We start from the raw sequence: 19,811 nt of genomic DNA on the forward strand, positions 1-19,811 counted from the left end.
CGGTCTAGACCGTACTCTATGTTCTATTATTAACAAAGACCCAACATCAAGACAGGATCAGATCCAGTCCCATCTTACAGACAGGAATCAGTCTGATCTCATCTTAATCCACCATGAGCAGAGCACTTTGCAGCATTTAGCAAGTTACAGTGACAAGGACAAACTTCCCTTAACAAGCAGAAACCTCCAGCAGGACCAGACTCATGTTAGACACACATCTGTTGAAGAGAGGGAGAGAGGGATAGAGGGAGATGAAGAGAGAGAGAGATGATAGTGGTGAGATGGATAGTAGTAGTTGTAACAGCTGGAGCCTGGACCACGTCCACAGCAGCAGAGATCCAGAGGAACCTACGAGACAAGGGAGCTCAGGGACTCCAGAAAGGTCTATGTTTAGGAACTTTTTTTTTTTTTTCACTCCATCTCACCTTAATTTATAGAGCACCTTTCATACATAAAAACATGCAGCCAAAAGTGCTTCACAGAATAACAGACAGAAAACAACAGCAATGGTAAAATAAAAACAGGCATTATTATAAATTAAATACTTTAAAAAATATATAAAATCCATAAAGTAAAATTAATCAAATGAGTAAGAGTGGAAAGAAAAGTTAAAAATAAGGTAGCATTGACAAGATCAGATGAATACAGGGAATAAAATAGATAAATACATCATTAAAGGCACTATGAGGAGTTTTTCACCAGCTGAGAAACAAACTGAAACCAACACTGATGCCTCTTTATGACCTTCAAAAGCAAACAAAACAATTAACAACACTGGTACCTTCTCTGTTGTCATTATTATATATTATTTTTAAATCTCTTTATTGGGTTTTTTCTTTTATCACATACATATTGCAAAAGTCTGAGACATCTTTATCCAATGCCTCAAACTACATGGTTAGTAACTTTAATGGGATAGGGAAAGGTAAAGTAAGAGGCAGAGAGAGGAGAGAGAGGGAAAGACAGGATCCAAGTGTGTCAGTCTAAGCCTATAGCAGCATAACTAAGAGCTGGTCCAAGCCTGATCCAGCTCTAACTATAAGCTTTATCAAAAAGGAAAGTTTGACGCCTACTCTTAAAAGTAGAGAGGGTGTCTGCCTCCTGGTAGATGATTCCAAAGGAGAGGTGCCTGATAACTGAAGGTTCTACCTCCCATACTACTTCTAGAGACTTGGGGGCATAGTGTTCTAGAGGGGTAATAGGGCACTATGAGGTCTTTAAGAGTATAAGCAGGTATGATGCACTGCAGCTGCAACTTTTTTTGTGTGACTTAAATCACAATTTAACTCTTCTCCTTCGGCTCCAGTTTTTTGTAGGCAGATCTTAGAGTTCAGCAGGTCGTCCAGCAACACTCGCTAACAGCTGAAATAATGCAATTTAAAGGTGACATATCATGCAAAATCGACTTTTTAATGGTTTTCTACCTGAAATATGTGTCCCTGGCATGTCTACAAACCCCCCAAGAATGAAAAAAATCCATTCTGCCCCTGTTCTGATTTCTCCACCTTTCTGTAAATGTGTGTGAAACGAGCCGTTTCAGTTTTCAGTGTTTTTCATACGTCACAACAATATCAGGTCTGTAACTGAAGTCAGAGCTCGGAGCTTGTTCAGCCCATAGACTGTATAAAATACAACTCAACCCCTCCTCTGTTTTTCATTACCTGCACACGTGTGCTAACAAGGAGCTTAGGAGGGAGGCATGCTAGTTGTAGGCTGTCTTAATAAACACAAAGGTCGGTTTGACTCCCCACGTCTGCAGATTTGAAGATCTAGTGGATGATTTTTATTTATCATGGATAAGTGCTAGCGCTAGTTAGCATAGCCACATAGCTACATGTTCGTAGCTGTGTACCAAGACACACGTCAACATACTGACAAATAAAACAACAAGAAACACTAAATCTGTGACCAATCCTTCAGAAAGGTCCTGCTGCAGGCGCCTCTCCGTCAGGATCAGATTCTGGATCAGATTCAGAGGGTTGAAGTAACGCGGGAATGTGAGCAGCCGTGTATATTCAGCCAACACGTAAACATTAGATCAACGTGCTGGAGAGCCGAGGCCACACCCACTTCCTGAGGGGGCGTGGTCAGAGAGAAAACAGACTGTTCTGAGCAGGGGTGAAGAAGAGGGCTTTTCAGGCAGACCAAAATCTGATTTCAAAGTGTTTTTTTGAGCATAAACTTTAAAGACATGTTTTGGGGACCTCTTAGACCAATATATATTGATGAAAAAAGCGTAATATGTCACCTTCAAAGAGACCTTTTTTTCCCATTCATGCCACAAGTTGTCTTTGTGGCGAAAAAAACGAGCAGAACAAAGTGAACCAACACCATAGCGTATGAAAAACATCTTTAATTATAAAGCATTGTTATCAAAACAGAACAATTTGTTTGTGTATTTGCTCACTGCTCGTTGCCATTGAGACACGTTTGCTGCGGCATCCTTTCCTTCCGCAGAATCTCCATATGTTTGACTCTCTGCCAGCTGTCTCTGCCCAGAGACGTCTGTCCGAGGCTGAGAGACAGCAACCTGCACACAGAGTCACACCGTCAGTCTTCATGGAAAAACATCCCTGCTTGCATTAACCATTAATGTTTTTAATGCTCGTCATAACAAAAAGAAACAAACACACCAAGCAGCTTTTAAAACCACAAATCCCTGCTCACCTTGAGACAACAAGCATCCTGTGGAAGTCTTCAGCAGACATGCTCTGGGGGTCGTCCTTCCTCATATCCACAAAGTCATCCTCCAAAGACTGAGGACACAAAAAGAGGACAAGCATTTAAAGGACAGTCCGTAGCACAGATGATAACAGACACACTCAGAGGTTTGGTTACATGAAGGAACCACAACAACTACAAGTTATTATATTTATAAGTTTTTTTAAATGTGATCATAAAAAAAACATGATACCATGTCTTACCTTTATCACCTCGTCAGAGATGCTATAATCCAGCATCTGAGCCACGGTCAGGTAGATCCTGAACTTGTTCAGCTGTGATGTCACCTGCTGAGGCCCGTGGATACTGCTCATGTACTCCTCCATGTTGGATGGGTTCACCTGAGGCTGCAGGTGTATGTGGCAGTCTGACTGTGGAGTGAGAGAGGAGAAACTTCAAACTACAATACTTTCAAATATGGAGACACAATTACAGCTGAAGTTAGGAGAACATCTTTTAAATTAAAACTGGCATGTGTATCAGGATGGATGTCGGTTAACTCAGGGGTTCCCAAAGTGGGGGTCGTGAGATGTCTTCCAGAGTTTTTTTAAGTTATCTTGAAATAGTACATTTTACCCATCATAGTAAAACATATCAACAAAATTAGTAGCTGAACTTGAAATAAAACCTTGACAATATAAAATGTAATGAGTTTTCTGACTTTCTTTTTGTCAGATGACTCCTATGTTTAGGGTTAGTGAACAGTTAATTATCAAAAGCATCAGTAGCAGTAGGTTAATTCACAACAGCACAGGAAACACAGACACATGCTCATATAGGTAGGGTCATTTTCTGCAGACCAGCTAAATGAAGCCACATTAAATCACTTTGAGGGACAGTGGGGGTCCCGAGTCTTTGGCACCGGTATTTTCGCGGCCTGAAAAGTTTGGGAACCCTTGCGCCAACTCTCCATATGAGAAGACGGCTAATCAAGCTCAAGCTGAGAAGTTCCTTTCATCCAAACATCTCACATCAGGCTTTAAGAGAAGAGTACTTTGTATTATGACTGTGCCTATGCCTCAAGAAGGTCACTTGAACCTTCCAGTGTAAGGTGTTGAGAATATTCTGTGGAGCTGACATTGAGAATCAGCTTTGAAAGCACCTCCTGTTGACCCAGCTGTTTCCAGACAACAATACTCACCAGGACCATGTTCTTCCACAAATGATTTTTAACAGGTTTCCATGTGCAGAAGTTCTCCCTACTTGCTCTCTGCACAGCTCGTCTTGCATCAACACATCATGGCATGCTAGATAGGAGTGAGACCAGTCACCCATAAGGCCTCTGCTGTACTACATCACGTCACAGCCACACATCCTGACTCCTAATGCAACAACAGCACACAGAAATTCCTTCTGCTGTCTGTACTGATGTAAGACCTGAGCTACAGCCTACTACTCTACTGCAACTCACTTTACACTAAACACCTGTCTTAATGAGAAATCCATCCACCGCCTTCAGACAGTACAAAACACAGCAGCTCGGCTTTTAACTAGAACAAAACATTTTTCATTACCCCAATTTTAGCATCCCTACACTGGCTCCCTGTTGTTTTTAGAATTGATTTTAAGATACGTTTAATCACAGTTAAAGTGAAACAGGGACTCGCCCTTCAATACATTTCTGAGCTTTTATCCCCCATGAACCAGGACGCAGTCTGAGATCCTCTGGCAGTGCTGTACTGACTGTTCCATGGTCTAGACCAGGGGTTTCCAAACTATTCAGCCCTCGACCCCCAAAATATAGGAGCCAAAGACTCAAGACCCCCACTGTCCCTCAAAGGGATTTAATGTGAGCATGTGTCTGTGTTTCCTGTGCCGTTACGAATTAACCTGCTGCTACTGATGCTTTTGATAATTAACTGTTCACTAACACTAAACTTAGGAGTCATCTGACAACAAGGAAAGGCACATTACATTTTCTATTTTCAAGGTTTTATTTCAAGTTTAGCCACTATTTTTGTCAATATTTTTTCTATAATGGGTAAAATTTACTATTTTTATATAACTTAACAAAAAAAAACATTCTGGAAGACATCTCGCAACACCCAGGGGGTCCCAACCCACACTTTGGGAACCCCTAGTCTAGACTAAAAACTAAAGGCAACAAGGCCTTTGCTGTCAGAGCCCCCCGACTCTGGAACAACCTGCCAGAGGAAATCAGACTTGTGGAGTTAGTCCCTAATTTTATTTCACTACTAAAGACACAACTTCATAATAAAGCTTTTATTTTATGAATTTATTTAAATTTTGGTGCTATACAAATAAAGGTTTGTATTATTATTATTATTATTATTATTATTATTATTACTACTACCATTATTACTTTTAGTTTTATTATTATAAATATATTATCATTATTTTTATTATCATTATTATGATCAATATTTGTATTATTATTTTTATTATTATTTCTATTATTGTTATTGTTATTATTATTTTTATATTTATTTTATTATTATTGTTATTATTATTATTATTATTATTACTACCATTATTACTTTTAGTTTTATTATTATTATAAATATAGTATCATTATCATTATTTTTATTTTAATTATTATGATCATTATTTGTATTATTATTTTTATCATTATTTCTATTATTATAATTATTATTATTATTATTTTTTATTTTTTTATCTTTATTATTATTATCATTACAGGCGCTCTCTGCAAGTGCCTCTGCAGCCAGCCAACTGAGGCTGCAATGACAAAGTGACGCAACCTGGAAACCACATCCAGCATCAGCGTTAGCTCGTCTAACGAGAGGCTGGAGGAAACCAAACCACTCCCCGGCTGTCCCACAAAGGCTGTTGTGTTGAGGCTGTCGGTGGTCAGTAGCAGCCGGGGGGGCGTGTTCTGTGTTGTAGATGCACGCCTCATCACACCGTGTTCTTACTGGCAGCAGAGAGCGTCCCTCGGATGCGGTGAGCACGTTAATATTGCAGGGGAATTCCATCTGGTGGTAGTTAAAGTCATATTCAACTTTCTGCCACGAGATCACGTTACCCAGGGCCGTGACGTTACGCACACCTACACCACAAGAACAACACACAGAGGAGGGTCAGTGTCAGCTCAAACATACACAAACAGTGACCACACGCTGCAGGAGAGGGACTGAAGTGAGTACTGGAAGCCTTACCTGTCGCGTCCAGCTGTCCCTGCTCCAGCTTGGTCTCATCCAGGAACAGGGCCGTGTTTTTGGCCAGCTGCAGGATTCCACTCAGAAGCCGGTTGCCCACGTAATCCTTTTTGGGAACCATCCTCATTTGGTTCATGTTCTGGAGGTTCATGCTAAGGTAGTATGACTGCAGCAATAAAAAAAAAGTGTTTCATTTAGTTGAACACGGTGTGCATGTAAATAAATAAACAGAGCCTTTTAGGAAGTGGCTTTAAGTTAGATTTACTCACAGAAGGCACGAGCTGCTGGATGATCTTGTAGAGGTGTTCAGTGTACGAGCCGACCACTGGACAGCCACTGAGGTTCAAGGAGAACTTGCCCAACGGAAGAACGTCTCGCCTGGTGTACCTTCAAGTAAATGAACCACAATCAGTCCAGCCTCCCTTCAGTCCACACATACATCATACATTGGCTGCCTTGATGAGATGAATCTTTGATTTTCAGGATCCTTACTTAGCTGTAACATTTATATTACCCATCTCTCTTACTCATCTTCTGTCTGTGTAAGATGCTTGATTCTGATTGGCCCAAACACCTTGACGATGGTTATTAACTTTCACTAACATGAGCAACACCAGAGGCGAACTGATCACACGTCATGTCAAATCAATCCACAGAAAAGAGTTCAGACACATGGAAACACTAACTGAGGAGGAATCACTGGGACTATTTTTCAAACCGGTAAACATAAATCATTTTAAACCAATACAATTATTTTTTAATCAATGTTTTTACCAACGTGTTTGTATCTTAAATTAGTAGCCAAGTAATACGCTGTATAATGTATGATTGCCTCACCATGAAGCTAACCAGACATTATCCCTTACATATGATACCCTCTCTTTAAAGCTGGGGTTGGCAGTCTCGGAAAACCAGCATGAATTTGAATGTAGCATTTCCTCAGGACTCCGTCTAACCCCTCCCCTCCTCCCTCAGAGCTCCTCCAAAACGACGCCCCTCCCCGCTCACATGCACGAGCGCCGCTGACTTGCGACCATATGATGGTGACTGATTCAAAACCGGTCCTCACCAAAACATTCTCATAGTGAAAGTTAAAAACACAAACAAACATGGCTGCTGTTAGTACTCACAACTGTCATTCTAGCATTATCCAGTTGTACTGGTGACACGATGTCAGGAGAAAAGTTCTGACACATGTAATACTGTAACAGCTCTACTGTTTGTTAAACCTGTTCAGTGTAGATGTTCTTAATTCCTACAGTGTTGATGGTTAGTGAAGGCATCAGGAGAGGTGTAGAGTGTGTGAGCGGGAGAGAGGAGAGACAAGAGGAGAAGTTCTTCATTCACTCAAACATTGTCAGAGGGGACAGGCCCGAGGTCGAGCGAGAGGGGCAGTCAGTAGAGTCAGGGGAAGCAGAGGCAGGGGACGGGGACTCAGAGTGCACGCCGGGGAAATGTACGCGCAGGAGGCGGGCAGAACGGCAGGACGGGATTTGAATGGTTTAAAATTTTGGGTCCCAAAAAACGGTGATTGGTTGGTGTTTTCCCAGGTTTACTCCGGCTGTAGATAGCAGCTTTTTTTCACTCTTTTTTAAGAACACATTATGTATTGATTACCATCAGGACATAGAGATCATTTTTACCAGTATAACAAAAAGTGGATCTAAATCTGATTACCAACCCCAGCTTTAATGTCCAGGTCTACTGGGCTGCAGCTTGCGTCTTAGACAAGGTCGGTCCATGTGATCAGTGTTCATTTTGGCAGCTATTTAACATTTTTGCTTGTGTAATATCTTAAGTGAAATAATTCAGCCTGTCCCTGCTAAAAAGTCAAAAGAACACATTCTTGATGTGACCACTGTGACTGTATTTTGATTCTCTTGACTAACAGAAAAATGCCATGAAAGGGCTGTATTGCACATTTACGATGGTCCTTGAATGCACCTGCAGTGACAGGTGCACTGGACACAGTCAGTTCACGGCACTCCGAAATGCATCTGCATCTTTCAACAAGGACTTGATCCAAACTTACTCAAATGTGTCTGATGTTTCACCAAACTGGATTAAATCAAGCTGTAGACGCAGAGCTTTTCACGGTGATCGTGGCAAAAACGTCATACATTAAACAGACGTCCCCCGGTTGTGTCTTTGTCACTAACGCACGCTGGGGGTAAAAATCCTCAATGAAGATGAGACAGATGCATGGAGGTGAGGAGAGCTGGTTCATAAAGCACACCTGCTGCAGGTAGAGACCAAGCGAACACTGAGCCCCTCAGATAATAACTCAGCCTGACACAGGAAGTCATCACGCCATCTTTAAAGACACACAGCGGGGGAAACATGGATTCTTAATGTCCGATGATCCGCCACGTCATCGTCTCGTTAATAAAAACACCCTCTTCAGAGTTTTTATTATCAGTGATGCTCTTTAACTCGTCATAGTCTTGTTTTCGTCATGAAATAATGAGTCATTGAAGAACATTTATCGTCATAATTCTCGTTAACGAAATGAACTAGGGGTGACCCCAAATAGTCGAATATTCGACGATTATACTTCCAATCTCATAGTTGAATATTTGCATATGAAATGTGGATCATTCCATTCAAACCATGGGGGTGCTCAGTGTCTAATTTTACATTATTTTCCTGTTTTCCGTAAAAATAGTGTCTCATATATCCTATTTTGATATAAATATAAACTTATTTAAAGGTGACATATCATGCAAAATTGACTTTTTAATGGTTCTTTACCTGAAATATGTTTCCCTGGCATGTCTACAAACCCCCCGAGAATGAAAAAAATCCATTCTGCCCCTGTTCTGATTTCTCCACCTTTCTGTAAATGTGTGTGAAACGAGCCGTTTCAGACTTCAGTGTTTTTGTTACGTAACAACAATATCCGGTCTGTCACGGAGTCAGAGCTCAGAGCTTGCTCAGCCCATAGACTGTATAAAAAAATACTGAATCCCTCCTCCGTTTTTCATTACCTGCACAAATGTGTGCTAACAAGGAGCTTAGGAGGGAGGCATGCTAGTTGTAGGCTGTCTTAATAAACACAAAGGTCGGTTTTACTCCCCACGTCTGCAGATTTGAAGATATAGCGGATGATTTTTATTTATCATGGATAAGTGCTAGCGCTTATTAGCATAGCCACATAGCTACATGTTCATAGCTGTAGCTGTAGCTGTAGCTGTAGCTGTAGCTGTAGCTGTAGCTGTAGCTGTAGCTGTAGCTGTGTACCAGACACACGTCGACATACTGACAAATAAAACAACAAGAAACACAGAATCTGTGACCAATCCTTCATAAAAGGTCCTGCTGCCTTTCTGGTAGAGGTCGGTTTTACTCCCCACGTCTGCAGATTTGAAGATCTAGTGGATGATTTTTATTTATCATGGATAAGTGCTAGCGCTAGTTAGCATAGCCACATAGCTACATGTTCGTAGCTGTGTACCAAGACACACGTCTACATACTGATAAATAAAACAACAAGAAACACTAAATCTGTGACCAATCGTTCAGAAAGGTCCTGCTACAGGCGCCTCTCCGTCAGGATCAGATTCAGAGGGTTGAAGTAACGCGATCTCTGAGCAGCCGTATATATTCAGCCAACATGTAAACATTAGATCAACGTGCTGGAGAGCCGAGGCACATCCACTTCCGGAGGGCGCGTGGTCAGAGGGAAAACAGAGTGTTCTGAGGAGGACTGAAGAAGAGGACTTTTCAGGCATGCCAAAATCTGATTTTAAAGTGTTTTTTTGAGCATAAACTTTAAAGACATGTTTAGGGGACCTCTTAGACCAATATATAGTGATGAAAAAAGCGTGATATGTCCCCTTTAATGTAATTCTGAGAACAGCTCTTGAAGTGTTAAATCTCCTTACAGTGGTAATTAAATCTCCCCTGGTAATTAAAGGTGGACCATTTAGCGGGACCTGTGGAGCAGACGTACCTCAGCTGGCCTTTAAATCTTTCTACGTTCATGGCAGCTCAAAATGTCAGGAAATAAAACTTCAGTTGATCCTAAAAACTAGTGATGAAGAGGAGGAGCAGCTTCATGAAGAGGGCTGTGAGATCAAGGATTACTGGACCACACAAAAACTGTACGGGGCCAAAAGAAGCTGTCCGAAGCTTCAAAAACAATCCACAGCATCCCATCCACCTCCACACCATCAGAGAGGATATTCTCAAAGACAGGATTTACAGTCAACAAAGTAAGGAGCGCACTTCTGCCCGTACACACGATGGTTTTCCTCACGTACAGTTTGAAAAGACTCAGGCAGACAAAGACGTGATGAAAGACTGTTTTAAAAGGTTCTGTTAAGAGATTTAAAAACCCTTTAGCTGGTTCAGGTTTGATTTTGAACATTATACAAATGTTTAGCCCTAAGTTGGACAAACTACCCTCTGCAGCGCTGCTCTCTGCTGTGTGAACACTGTTTAAATATCTCCTGATTCCTTTCTCTATAGTGGAGCGTTGTTCCATGTTTAATGGATGGTGGCCTTATTTGAGTTTTCTCTCCTTCATCACCTCGTTGTTTTTGCAATATAGATTAAAAAAATCTAAGTTTTATACTTATAATATTCTGTTGTCCCTTTTACTTTAGGCTATGAGTCTCTTAATTGTAAAGGGTTATGTGTAATATTGTCATGCGGTCACCATCATGCAGACTTTGGGTCAATAAGGAAAAACAACAAACATTCGACTATTCGTCGACTATGGGCAAAATCTGATGAATCAGATTCCACTAAGCAAATCCTTAGTCGGGCTCACCCCTAAAATGAACACTGCATGTGATTCTGTCCCCAAGTCAGATTAGTCTTTCTTCCATTGTACTTAATCGCTTTCATAAAGAGTATACAGACGAGCAGAGCTTTCAATATTAAGACCACATCTTGGTGTCTCAGTTTGAGACTGAATTGCAGACATTGTTTTGTTCAGCTAAAGGTCTCCCTCTCCAGGTATCCCAGCATGCTTCTTGGCTGCCTGCCATACACACAGACTGGGGATTAATTCTGCTTCCCATCAGTTCACACTAAGCACCAATCCCCCTCATACATCACAGACTGAACTTCACATACACACTAGAGATGAGGTGCAGGATGAGGTACTCCGCAGCCAGAGCGTCTCCCAGAAGAACTTGAGTCAGGTACGCGTGCAGCTCCACTTTGACTAAGGCCATGTCGGTCAGGGTGGAGGACAAAACTGGAGAGAAAGGACAAAGAGTTAAAACATGTTCCTCCTGAATCTACAGGAATGATCACGAAAACAAGAGAGAACTTCTGTTTCTGATTCCCCCACACATCTCTTACGCCTAATTTATACAGGTAGCGTGTGCACCACGTTCCCTCTGTGAGTTTGCATCATTTGACAGCATGCTCTGCTACACAGGCCCCCTTCTTTTGCAGTGTAGCGCAGCTGAGAGCAGCCAGGATCAGCTGGGTCCAGTGGAGAGAGATCAACATGCAAACATCAGGTCACAGAGCCTTTCTGGGGTTGAATCATTTTGATAGTATTCTGTTTGTGCTTTTATCATCACTGAGTATGCTGCATAACTACAAAGTTCAGTTTTTGCAAGTTTAGATGAGTTCATATTAATAACTATGATCTACTTTGTTGTCCTGTTACCTTCTGACACAGACAACCTCTTAAAGTCTGTTGTGGTCGACATGGATCACAGATATGTGGCTGTTTGTAGCTGTTAACAATAACACCCATAATCAGTGACTATTTCTGATCTGAACGATCTTTTAAACAGTCGGGAATCTGTATATGATGTTTTATTTTGAAATTGAGCGGATGTTGAATGCTATTCTGGTGCCTGACTTCCTGTCCATCTGGACCCTCTCTGCTCAGCTTGACTCCTGCTGAGTGCGAGCTCTGTTTGAAAACAGATTTTAGTGTGCAGCGCCTCCTGTAAAAATGCTGCTTTATTCACCGAGACATTTCAACAGGTCAGAGGAGAGTCTTTACCCCAAGCGGAGGAGTTTAAGTAACTTGGGGTCTTGTTCACGAGTGAGGGGAAGAGGGAGCGCGAGATTGACAGATGGATCAGGGCGGCGTCTGCAGTGATGCAGACGCTGTACCGATCTGTTGTGGTGAAGAGAGAGCTGAGCCAGAAGGCAAAGCTCTCAATTTATCGGTCAATCTACGTTCCAACCCTCACCTATGGTCACGAGCTGTGGGTAGTGACCAAGGGAGAGGTTCCGGTGGCTGGTGGTGAGGCTTTCAGCAGTGTGACTGCCCCCTGGTGGCTGGCTGCAGTATAGGTCAAAAAATCCGTCTCCCCCAGTCATTTGAATGAAGGAGCAGTCAAACTTTAAAAAATAAATACACTTGGTATGAATGTTTCTCATATCCGTATGCTGTGGTGATATGTAGTTAGTATTTGACTGTTTTGTGTCCAAGGCCTCTTTTTCCTGAAAAGTTTCTTTTTCGTTAGTTATTAGAGTTTAAAAAACGGGGTTTTACTTCCTGTTTCCTTTGATTCACAGCCGCCGTAGAGAGAAACTTCAAAGGACACACAGCGTCTTGTGATGCTACACTGTAGGGCAGAGCTTATTACTGTGGCTTCACAGGCTCTGGCTGCACAATTGCGGCGTTCAGGAGGGGGATTTTTTAGCTTCAGAACTGTACAACGGGATGAGGCGGAGCAACGCTGTCCATTTTTATTTACTGTCTATGGTAGTGACATACAAGCGGCCGAAATGAGCTTTCTCTGCAGGGTGTCTGGGCTCAGCCTTAGAGACCGGGTCAGGAGCTCAGACATCCGGGAGAGGCTCAAAATAGAGCCGCTGCTCCTCCGGATCGAGAGGAGCCAGATGAGGTGGTTTGAGCATCTGGTCAGGATGCCTCCCGGGCGTCTCCCTGGGGAGGCGTTTCGGGCATGTCCGTCTGGGAGGAGGCCACGGGGAAGACCCAGGACATGCTGGTGAGATTATATCTCTCAGCTGGCCTGGGAGCGCCTCAGTATCCTCCCAGAAGAGCTGGTGGAAGTGGCCGGGGAGAGGAGTGTCTGGGCTTCCCTGCTGAGACTGCTGCCCCCACGACCCGGACCCGGATAAGCGGAGGAAGATGGACGGATGGATGGACATTTCAACATGGATCTGTTTTTTGGAGCTAAGCACATTTCTATTTAACTGATGTGTGCTGAAACAGTCTTCACCTGCTGAATATTTATCTGTGGTTTCTGAAGCTCCATGTCAAGCACACTTGAACAGACAGTGAATGTGACATCAGGTCTTATTGGGAAACCAGCTATACAAGGAGGAGGACTTGTGAAAAAAGTGAAGTGAAACAAACGATGAGCCTGACTATTAGCAAACATCTCCTCTGACGTTGTTCTCGGTCAGAGTGTGGACTCGCTATACGTCGTTGTAAAGAGGATATATGTCTGCTGTACTCTATACTCAGTCCGTACAGTTGCTGTTGTCCTCCAGTCTGGCAGAGGGCAGTAGAGGGTTGTTGTTTGGCAGTCTCTTGGTGTAGAGCATGTGGAGCCGTGGAACCAGAGAGGCTGGAGGACTGTGCACTTTCTGCTCCTCTGCCGTCTCTGCGCTCTCTGCAGGGTCCAGGATGGAGGACGAGGCTTCACTGTGCAGACACAGAGTGAGTTACTACCATGCAACATGTGACCTCCAGGGTGAAAGTCTAATGAACCAGGTCTTACTTCTTGTCAGCTAAAGCACTGAGAGCCGGGCTGACAGAGAGGATCCCGTAGACCTCGATCATATCGTTCAGCTTGTAACTGTCCCAGTCCTCGTACACCTGACAACATCAAGCACAAAGAGGGATCGACGAAGGCTTCATCATTCACCAGGTATCATGGAAGCAGACAGCTCACAGTGAAGACATGAGGGGATGGGAAGAACTGATCTCATCACACCTGGACCATAGTAACAGTCTGTTTACCTGCCTGTGCATCAACTGATCTCCAGACTGTACTGAACTCAGCTGACAGGGTTTAAACCAGAACCACAAACACAAACATATCTCTCCTGTTTCAGCGTCTTTACCTCCTGTATGTTTCAGGATTGATTTGAAGATATGACTGATTACTTTTAAAGCTCTCTGTGGACTTTCTCTCAGCTACATATCAGACATGTTAATACGTTGAGATCCTCCACAGACGTTTACTGTGTGTTTCAAACGGCACAAGGAAAACTAAAGGGGACAGAGTGTCTGCAGTGAGGGGTCAGACACTGGAAAGATCTGCTGATTCAGTGATGTTTTTTAAATCCTTCTTAAAACTAACTTTAATCACAGAGCCTTTCCTGATTTAACCTGAACTTTATTTTTTTCCCCTTCAGTTTAAACATTTAAAAATATATATTTGATGTGTTTTGGATAAAGGAGGATGAATTATTAACTTTAATTTATTTCATCTATTCATCTAGTTAATTTCTTGTATTTCTTGACTTGAGTTTACATGTTTAAAAACTATATTTGATCTGTTTCTAAAAAACATTTCTAATCAACTGATATGTGTTGAAACAGTAAATGACCTCAGTAAAGGTCTTATTGAGGAACAAGCTATGCAAGGAAGATCACTTATGAACTTTATTTATTTATTTATTTTTACTCAAGTTTAACACTTTAAAAATTATATTTGATCAGTTTTTGGAGCTAAAATATATCCAATTATACATTTTAAGAATTGTATTCCTTCAGAGTTCTTTTAAACAAATGTAGTCTTTTAGAATATGTTTGATTTCTTGATCTGGCCTTGTGTGATTTTATGAATGTTTTATTTTGCTGCCCGTGTAAAGCATCCTGTAACCTGTTTGTAACCTGGTTTTTGAAATGTGCTTGATAAATTTATTATAATTATCATATAAAAATGTATTTTCTTGAGTTTAACCAATTTTAAAGATATATTCAATCCTTTTGGGAGCTTAAAACGTCTAATTAAATAATATTTTGAAAGAGTATTCCTTTAGAGTTCTTTTAAAGGATTTTTTATGTCTTTTAAAATCTGTTTTATTTCTTGATCTTGTGTGATTTTATGACTTGCTTGTTCCATTCTGCTGCTCATGTAAAACTCTTTGTGACCAAGTTTTTGAAAAGTTCTCTATAAATAAATAAATTATTATTACTATTATTATATTATATTGTTATAAATTACAACTGACTATGCTACTATTATATAGTAAATTTTTCTATTCTCTATCTCTGTAAACATATTACATACCCATATATATTTATTTATTGATATTGCATACAATCTGTCATAACCACATCATAATCTCACCATGTCAACCTGTCACTACTGAATAACATTTACTTACTGCCTGTAATTACAACTATTTACATCATGTGTAACATTTGAACATACCTTTTAAGTTATTTAATTTGTAATCTGATTCTTATTTTATTTATTTATCTATCCTTATTTCTAATTCTACTTAAATGTACTCTCTATCTGAGCTCCATTATTCTTGTTCACTCTTGCTACTTTGTCTATGTTGCTGAATCAGCTGAATTTCCCCCGGGGATCAATAAAGTCTTATGAACTGAATGGACCCACCTTGACGAGGCAGGACGGGCCTTTCTCTCCTGGTAGAGGGAAGTTGAGGTCGAGAGGAGACGCAGACACGGTTTGGCTGGAAGGAGCTTCTGTCTCCTGTCTCTTAAAGTCTCCACTCCTGTTCTGATCTGAGGGAGGACCTGCAGAGACAGAGGAGCCAGACTACAGTCATAACTCAAATTATTTTACTGATGGATAATCTGTCACATAGATTACAGCTGATACATTACAGACTGTCACAATGTGGTGCAATCAAACTCCATGAGAGTCGTGTTAAAGATACTTTGAGATGATGAGGTGGAATAGTGATGTCATGTTTTCATTGCTTAACAGTTTGCACGGGATTTTGAGGAGGTGACTTTAAAATCGGATAAGGTGCATTTCAACCAAGAGTCCCGGGGTCTTTTAGCCCCCAGAACTAAAAGGTTCCTGTGCCCCCATTGTTGTCTGCGTTTCCACCGCGGGCTGAAGTCCCGGGTAGATTGTGCAAATCAGGCCAGTGACGTATGGAGTAAAAAAAAAAGTAAATGCACTACACCACCAGACCAGTAGAGGGCAGTAAAACAAAGACGAAGGTCATTCATCACAGATGACACCATAGAAGCAGACGGACAGGCCGGTATCATTATGAGCAACACAACAGTTAGCCTGTTAGCATGAAGAGACTCAGCTGGTGTTGTTTTAGATGGTGCTATATTTCATCACAGATGGATTCACAGAATCAACACGTGAGAGGAGATAAGCTCGAGTAGCAAAGACGTTTCAACACGGCTTTAAAATCCTTTTGAACTCAAAAAGCCGTGATCGCAGAGATCGGCCGGTGTTTTGGTTTAAACGGCGACCCTGTTAACTGGAGACTGCATCCCTCATAAACGTCTTTAGACGATCATTAAATATCTGATGAGGATATTTTGAAATCTTAATAAAAACTAAACTAGTTTGCATTCCCAGGAACTCCCTCTGTGTTTCAACAGCTGTGTAAACTCCACAAACACTGACACGTTCAGCTGAAGGTCTCCAGTTTACAGGGTCACTTTTAAAACCGGAACACCGGGAGAGACGCATTCACAGTGGGTTTAGAGAAGACTACTGTTACAAGCTGCTAAATCAAGAGAATCACAGCTTCTTCTTTTGAAAAGTACACACACATACAAAAAAGATAGAACAAATAAAAACTAATGAAAGAAAGAGAAATCAAGTGAATCACAGATGTGTGTGATGTTATTGTGGACGGAGGGCGGAATAAAAACACTGCAGGTATTCTACCAATCAGACACGTTCAGCATTGCAGGCCCCGCCCCCCCAAAAGTCCCGGGAACTTTGAAAAGTACTACCCCTAAGCAGGGTTTTTTCAGGGGGGAGACTAACTACACCAAACTAAATTTAGGTCCTGGTTCCTCCGGTCGAAACGCACGTAGTTCCGGGGTAAAGTTCCTGCTGTTGAAAGACGCCTATAGACAGTGTTTGTATTTGCCTTCAGCTTCATGTGTCCCTCATACGTACCAGTGACTACCTCCATCTGCATGGGCGTGTTCAACTCTTCGTCCTCTTCGTAGCTGCGTTTCTGTCGGGTTGGCGTGTACGAGGTTGAAGGAACCACCTTCACCTGGCTGTAGCTGGCATAGCCGTGTGAGAGTTAAGAAAGCTGTGGAGCAGTGTTTGAATACAGCGAACAGATGTATAATATATAATTATAATATGATACAATATATATAATATGTAATTAATCTATATGTAATGAATATAATATGTAATGAATATATATGTAATGTATGTGTATGAATTTTATGTGATTTGGCAATAACATGTTTTTGTTCATGCCAATAAAGCAAAATTGAATTGAATTGAAATTGATAATGAAACACTCTAAAACCATCTCGTGAGCAAAGTCAGGATATGTCTTTGGCCCAGGGACCCTCTCCAGGGATGGGCACACAGTAGAACGTCTGTCTCTCTGCGGTCTTGATGCTCGGAGAGTTAAAGTCCACCTGTTGATCAGCACATGTTACTAAAACTGAAGAGAGGGACTTGTGGATCTCTTGAGAGAACTAACAGGGGCTGACTTACCCCACATTCAGTCACGTCTTTGTACTTTCCACATCGCAGCACCTGAGTGAAGTATGATAGCACATTTAATGATGACATGAACATTAAACATGCAATAAGATGCTTCACAGGGTGGTGCAAAAACCGGAGCGCTTACTTTCGCCTTTGTGGAGGAATCCACAGTCTCATACGCTCCCATGTAGAACTCCGGATCAAACATGTCCTGTATCAAACATCGAAACTTCACCAGACTGTTGGGCTTCAGGTAGTGCAGAGGGACGTCGTTCAGAGAGGGGACCTGCACCACATGAAAGAGGGTGTTATTCACAGGAACATGTGCTGCTGAAATAAGATGTTATAAAGAGTGAGAGCTGCATTACCAAGGTGTAAGTGCTGTCCTTTGTTAGTTGGTCCTTAAAGAAACCAGCTGCTTTAGCCTCCCATCTTGAGTCGGGGTTGTTGTGCGAGGACGCTACAAGAACAAAGAAAAACACAACTTCATCATGAGTTTAAGTTACATCCATCGTGATATGATTTAAAAACACTTCTTTAATGAAATGCTTTATGAATCAGTATAAATCCAAAGCCTCTAGAAGAAGTCTTGAACACATGTTGCTCTCTGAAAATGCTGAAGGTGAAGAAGAAGCTAAAGAGTGAGCAGCAGGTTCAAATAAAGACCCTTTATGATGCTGGCTGGAGCTACCGCCGCAAAGCCAAGGACTCGAGATGCAGTCCAGGCACCGTAAAGTAAACCTTAGACTGCCATGATGCCACAAAGTCACACCAGAACCGAAAAAGGAGACAAGTGAAGCATCTCCAAATGTCATGTCAGCCTCAGGAACAGGTGACTCAGTGAAAACTGATTCATGGATAACAAAGTAGACCACAACATCCTGGTGAGGCACAGAGGACCATCTGGGAGTCGTCTTATTGGGCCTGGATTAGTTTTCCAAGAAGACAATGACCCAAAATAGTCTTCTATCTGTTGCTGGAACTACCTGTTACAGAAGGGATCTGCTGGAACTTTGAAAATGATGGACTGGACTCCTCAAAGTCCAGATCTCAAACCTCATTGAGCAAATTTGGGGCGAGTTGGAGAATAAAGTGGACAGATGTATTTTACATACAAAGGAAGAGTTGCAGAAGGCATGGGATAACATAAGTGTTGAAGTTCTCAGGACTTATATGGACACTACGTCAGAGAGAGGTGCTGCTGTGATTAAAAGGTGGACAAACCAAATATCAAAGTTTGGACTCACTTCATCTGATATTTGTTGTCCTCATAGCAACCATCTGCATGTTTCATGAACATTATGAAATTAAATCATGTTTTAGAGGCACAAAAAAGGTCAAGATATCCAGATCTGTCAGGTGTTCTGATCATTTAGGCCAAAACTTTATATTTTGCAGGTGCGTCTTTTACGCTCATGGACATACAAATCTGGCTCCACACTGAAACCCTCCGTGACAGATATGCTGCAAAACCTCAGAACCTCTGAAGTTATATTAAACTAATTAAAGTCCCGCACATCTATCACAACAAATGACCGGGAAAGAGCCACATGTAAACAACCCTACATGAGTCCTCTCATCCAGTGTCTCTGCACCCTGAGCGCACGGTGTCAGGGCTTTAAGGTCCACGTGTGTGCTCAAAGGTGTCCAAATAACATTCATGATGATCGCAGGGTGCATGATAAGTGACTGCATCACGTGTTAGTTCAGAAGAAAAGCTGTACCAGCCTGGCAGCATGACAACAGAGTGAAAGCTAACCAGCTAGGTCCACGTTGACTTGTAGACGTTAGAGTTCCGGTGTTTCTCTTACCGAATATCTCCTCCACCACCGACAGAGGGCTCTCAATCCAGTCATGAGTGCACGGCATCCTCAGTCAGATACAAAACACCTGGAATATGGAAGAAATGGAAATGTAAAGAAGCCGTGGAAGCACTTTTACTTCACGTTTCCTCCTGAAGTCGGAAACACAGAGGTCAGCGCGGGAAACTGACGTCATCGGAAGAAGAGCAGAGTGCGTTTGTTTTGTTTAAAGGGACGATCCGGCGCGCGGAGTGATCCCAGCAGCTGTGCAGATTGGCTCTATTTTATGTGTTATTTATTGAACATTTAATAATACCACATTTACAAACACTACACTGATCTGTAAAATCTTTTTAATCACTTCTTAAAACTCACTTTAATAAAGTTTTTACTGCCTGAACTATCATTCTATTCTATTACTATTCTAAGTACAACTCATGGTCATATTACATACAAATATTTTTCTATTTATTGCTTAATTTGTCATTACCAACCATAATCACACCATGTCAACCTGTCACTACTGAAACATTTTTTAATACTGCCTGTAATTACTGCTATTT

The 19,811-nt window shown here is 41.7% G+C and overlaps 1 protein-coding gene across 1 annotated transcript; it reads right to left on the bottom strand.

The window, feature by feature from the left end:
- Positions 1 to 2,335: 2,335 nt before the first annotated feature.
- On the bottom strand, positions 2,336 to 19,468 carry mcmbp (minichromosome maintenance complex binding protein). Its single transcript, XM_034682297.1, has 16 exons — positions 19,258 to 19,468; positions 17,815 to 17,906; positions 17,592 to 17,732; positions 17,456 to 17,497; positions 17,287 to 17,376; positions 16,892 to 17,015; positions 15,389 to 15,528; positions 13,532 to 13,629; positions 13,283 to 13,455; positions 10,944 to 11,067; positions 6,131 to 6,248; positions 5,862 to 6,027; positions 5,619 to 5,752; positions 2,925 to 3,092; positions 2,668 to 2,756; positions 2,336 to 2,530 (listed from the first exon to the last, which is right to left on the bottom strand). The coding sequence occupies exons 1-16, from the start codon at positions 19,313 to 19,315 to the stop codon at positions 2,404 to 2,406; spliced, it is 1,884 nt and encodes a 627-aa protein (XP_034538188.1). The 5' UTR covers positions 19,316 to 19,468; the 3' UTR covers positions 2,336 to 2,403.
- Between the last annotated feature and the right edge of the window lie 343 nt (positions 19,469 to 19,811).

This window comes from Notolabrus celidotus, chromosome 4, assembly GCF_009762535.1.
Source record: "Notolabrus celidotus isolate fNotCel1 chromosome 4, fNotCel1.pri, whole genome shotgun sequence".
NCBI classification, from domain to species: Eukaryota; Metazoa; Chordata; class Actinopteri; order Labriformes; family Labridae; genus Notolabrus; species Notolabrus celidotus.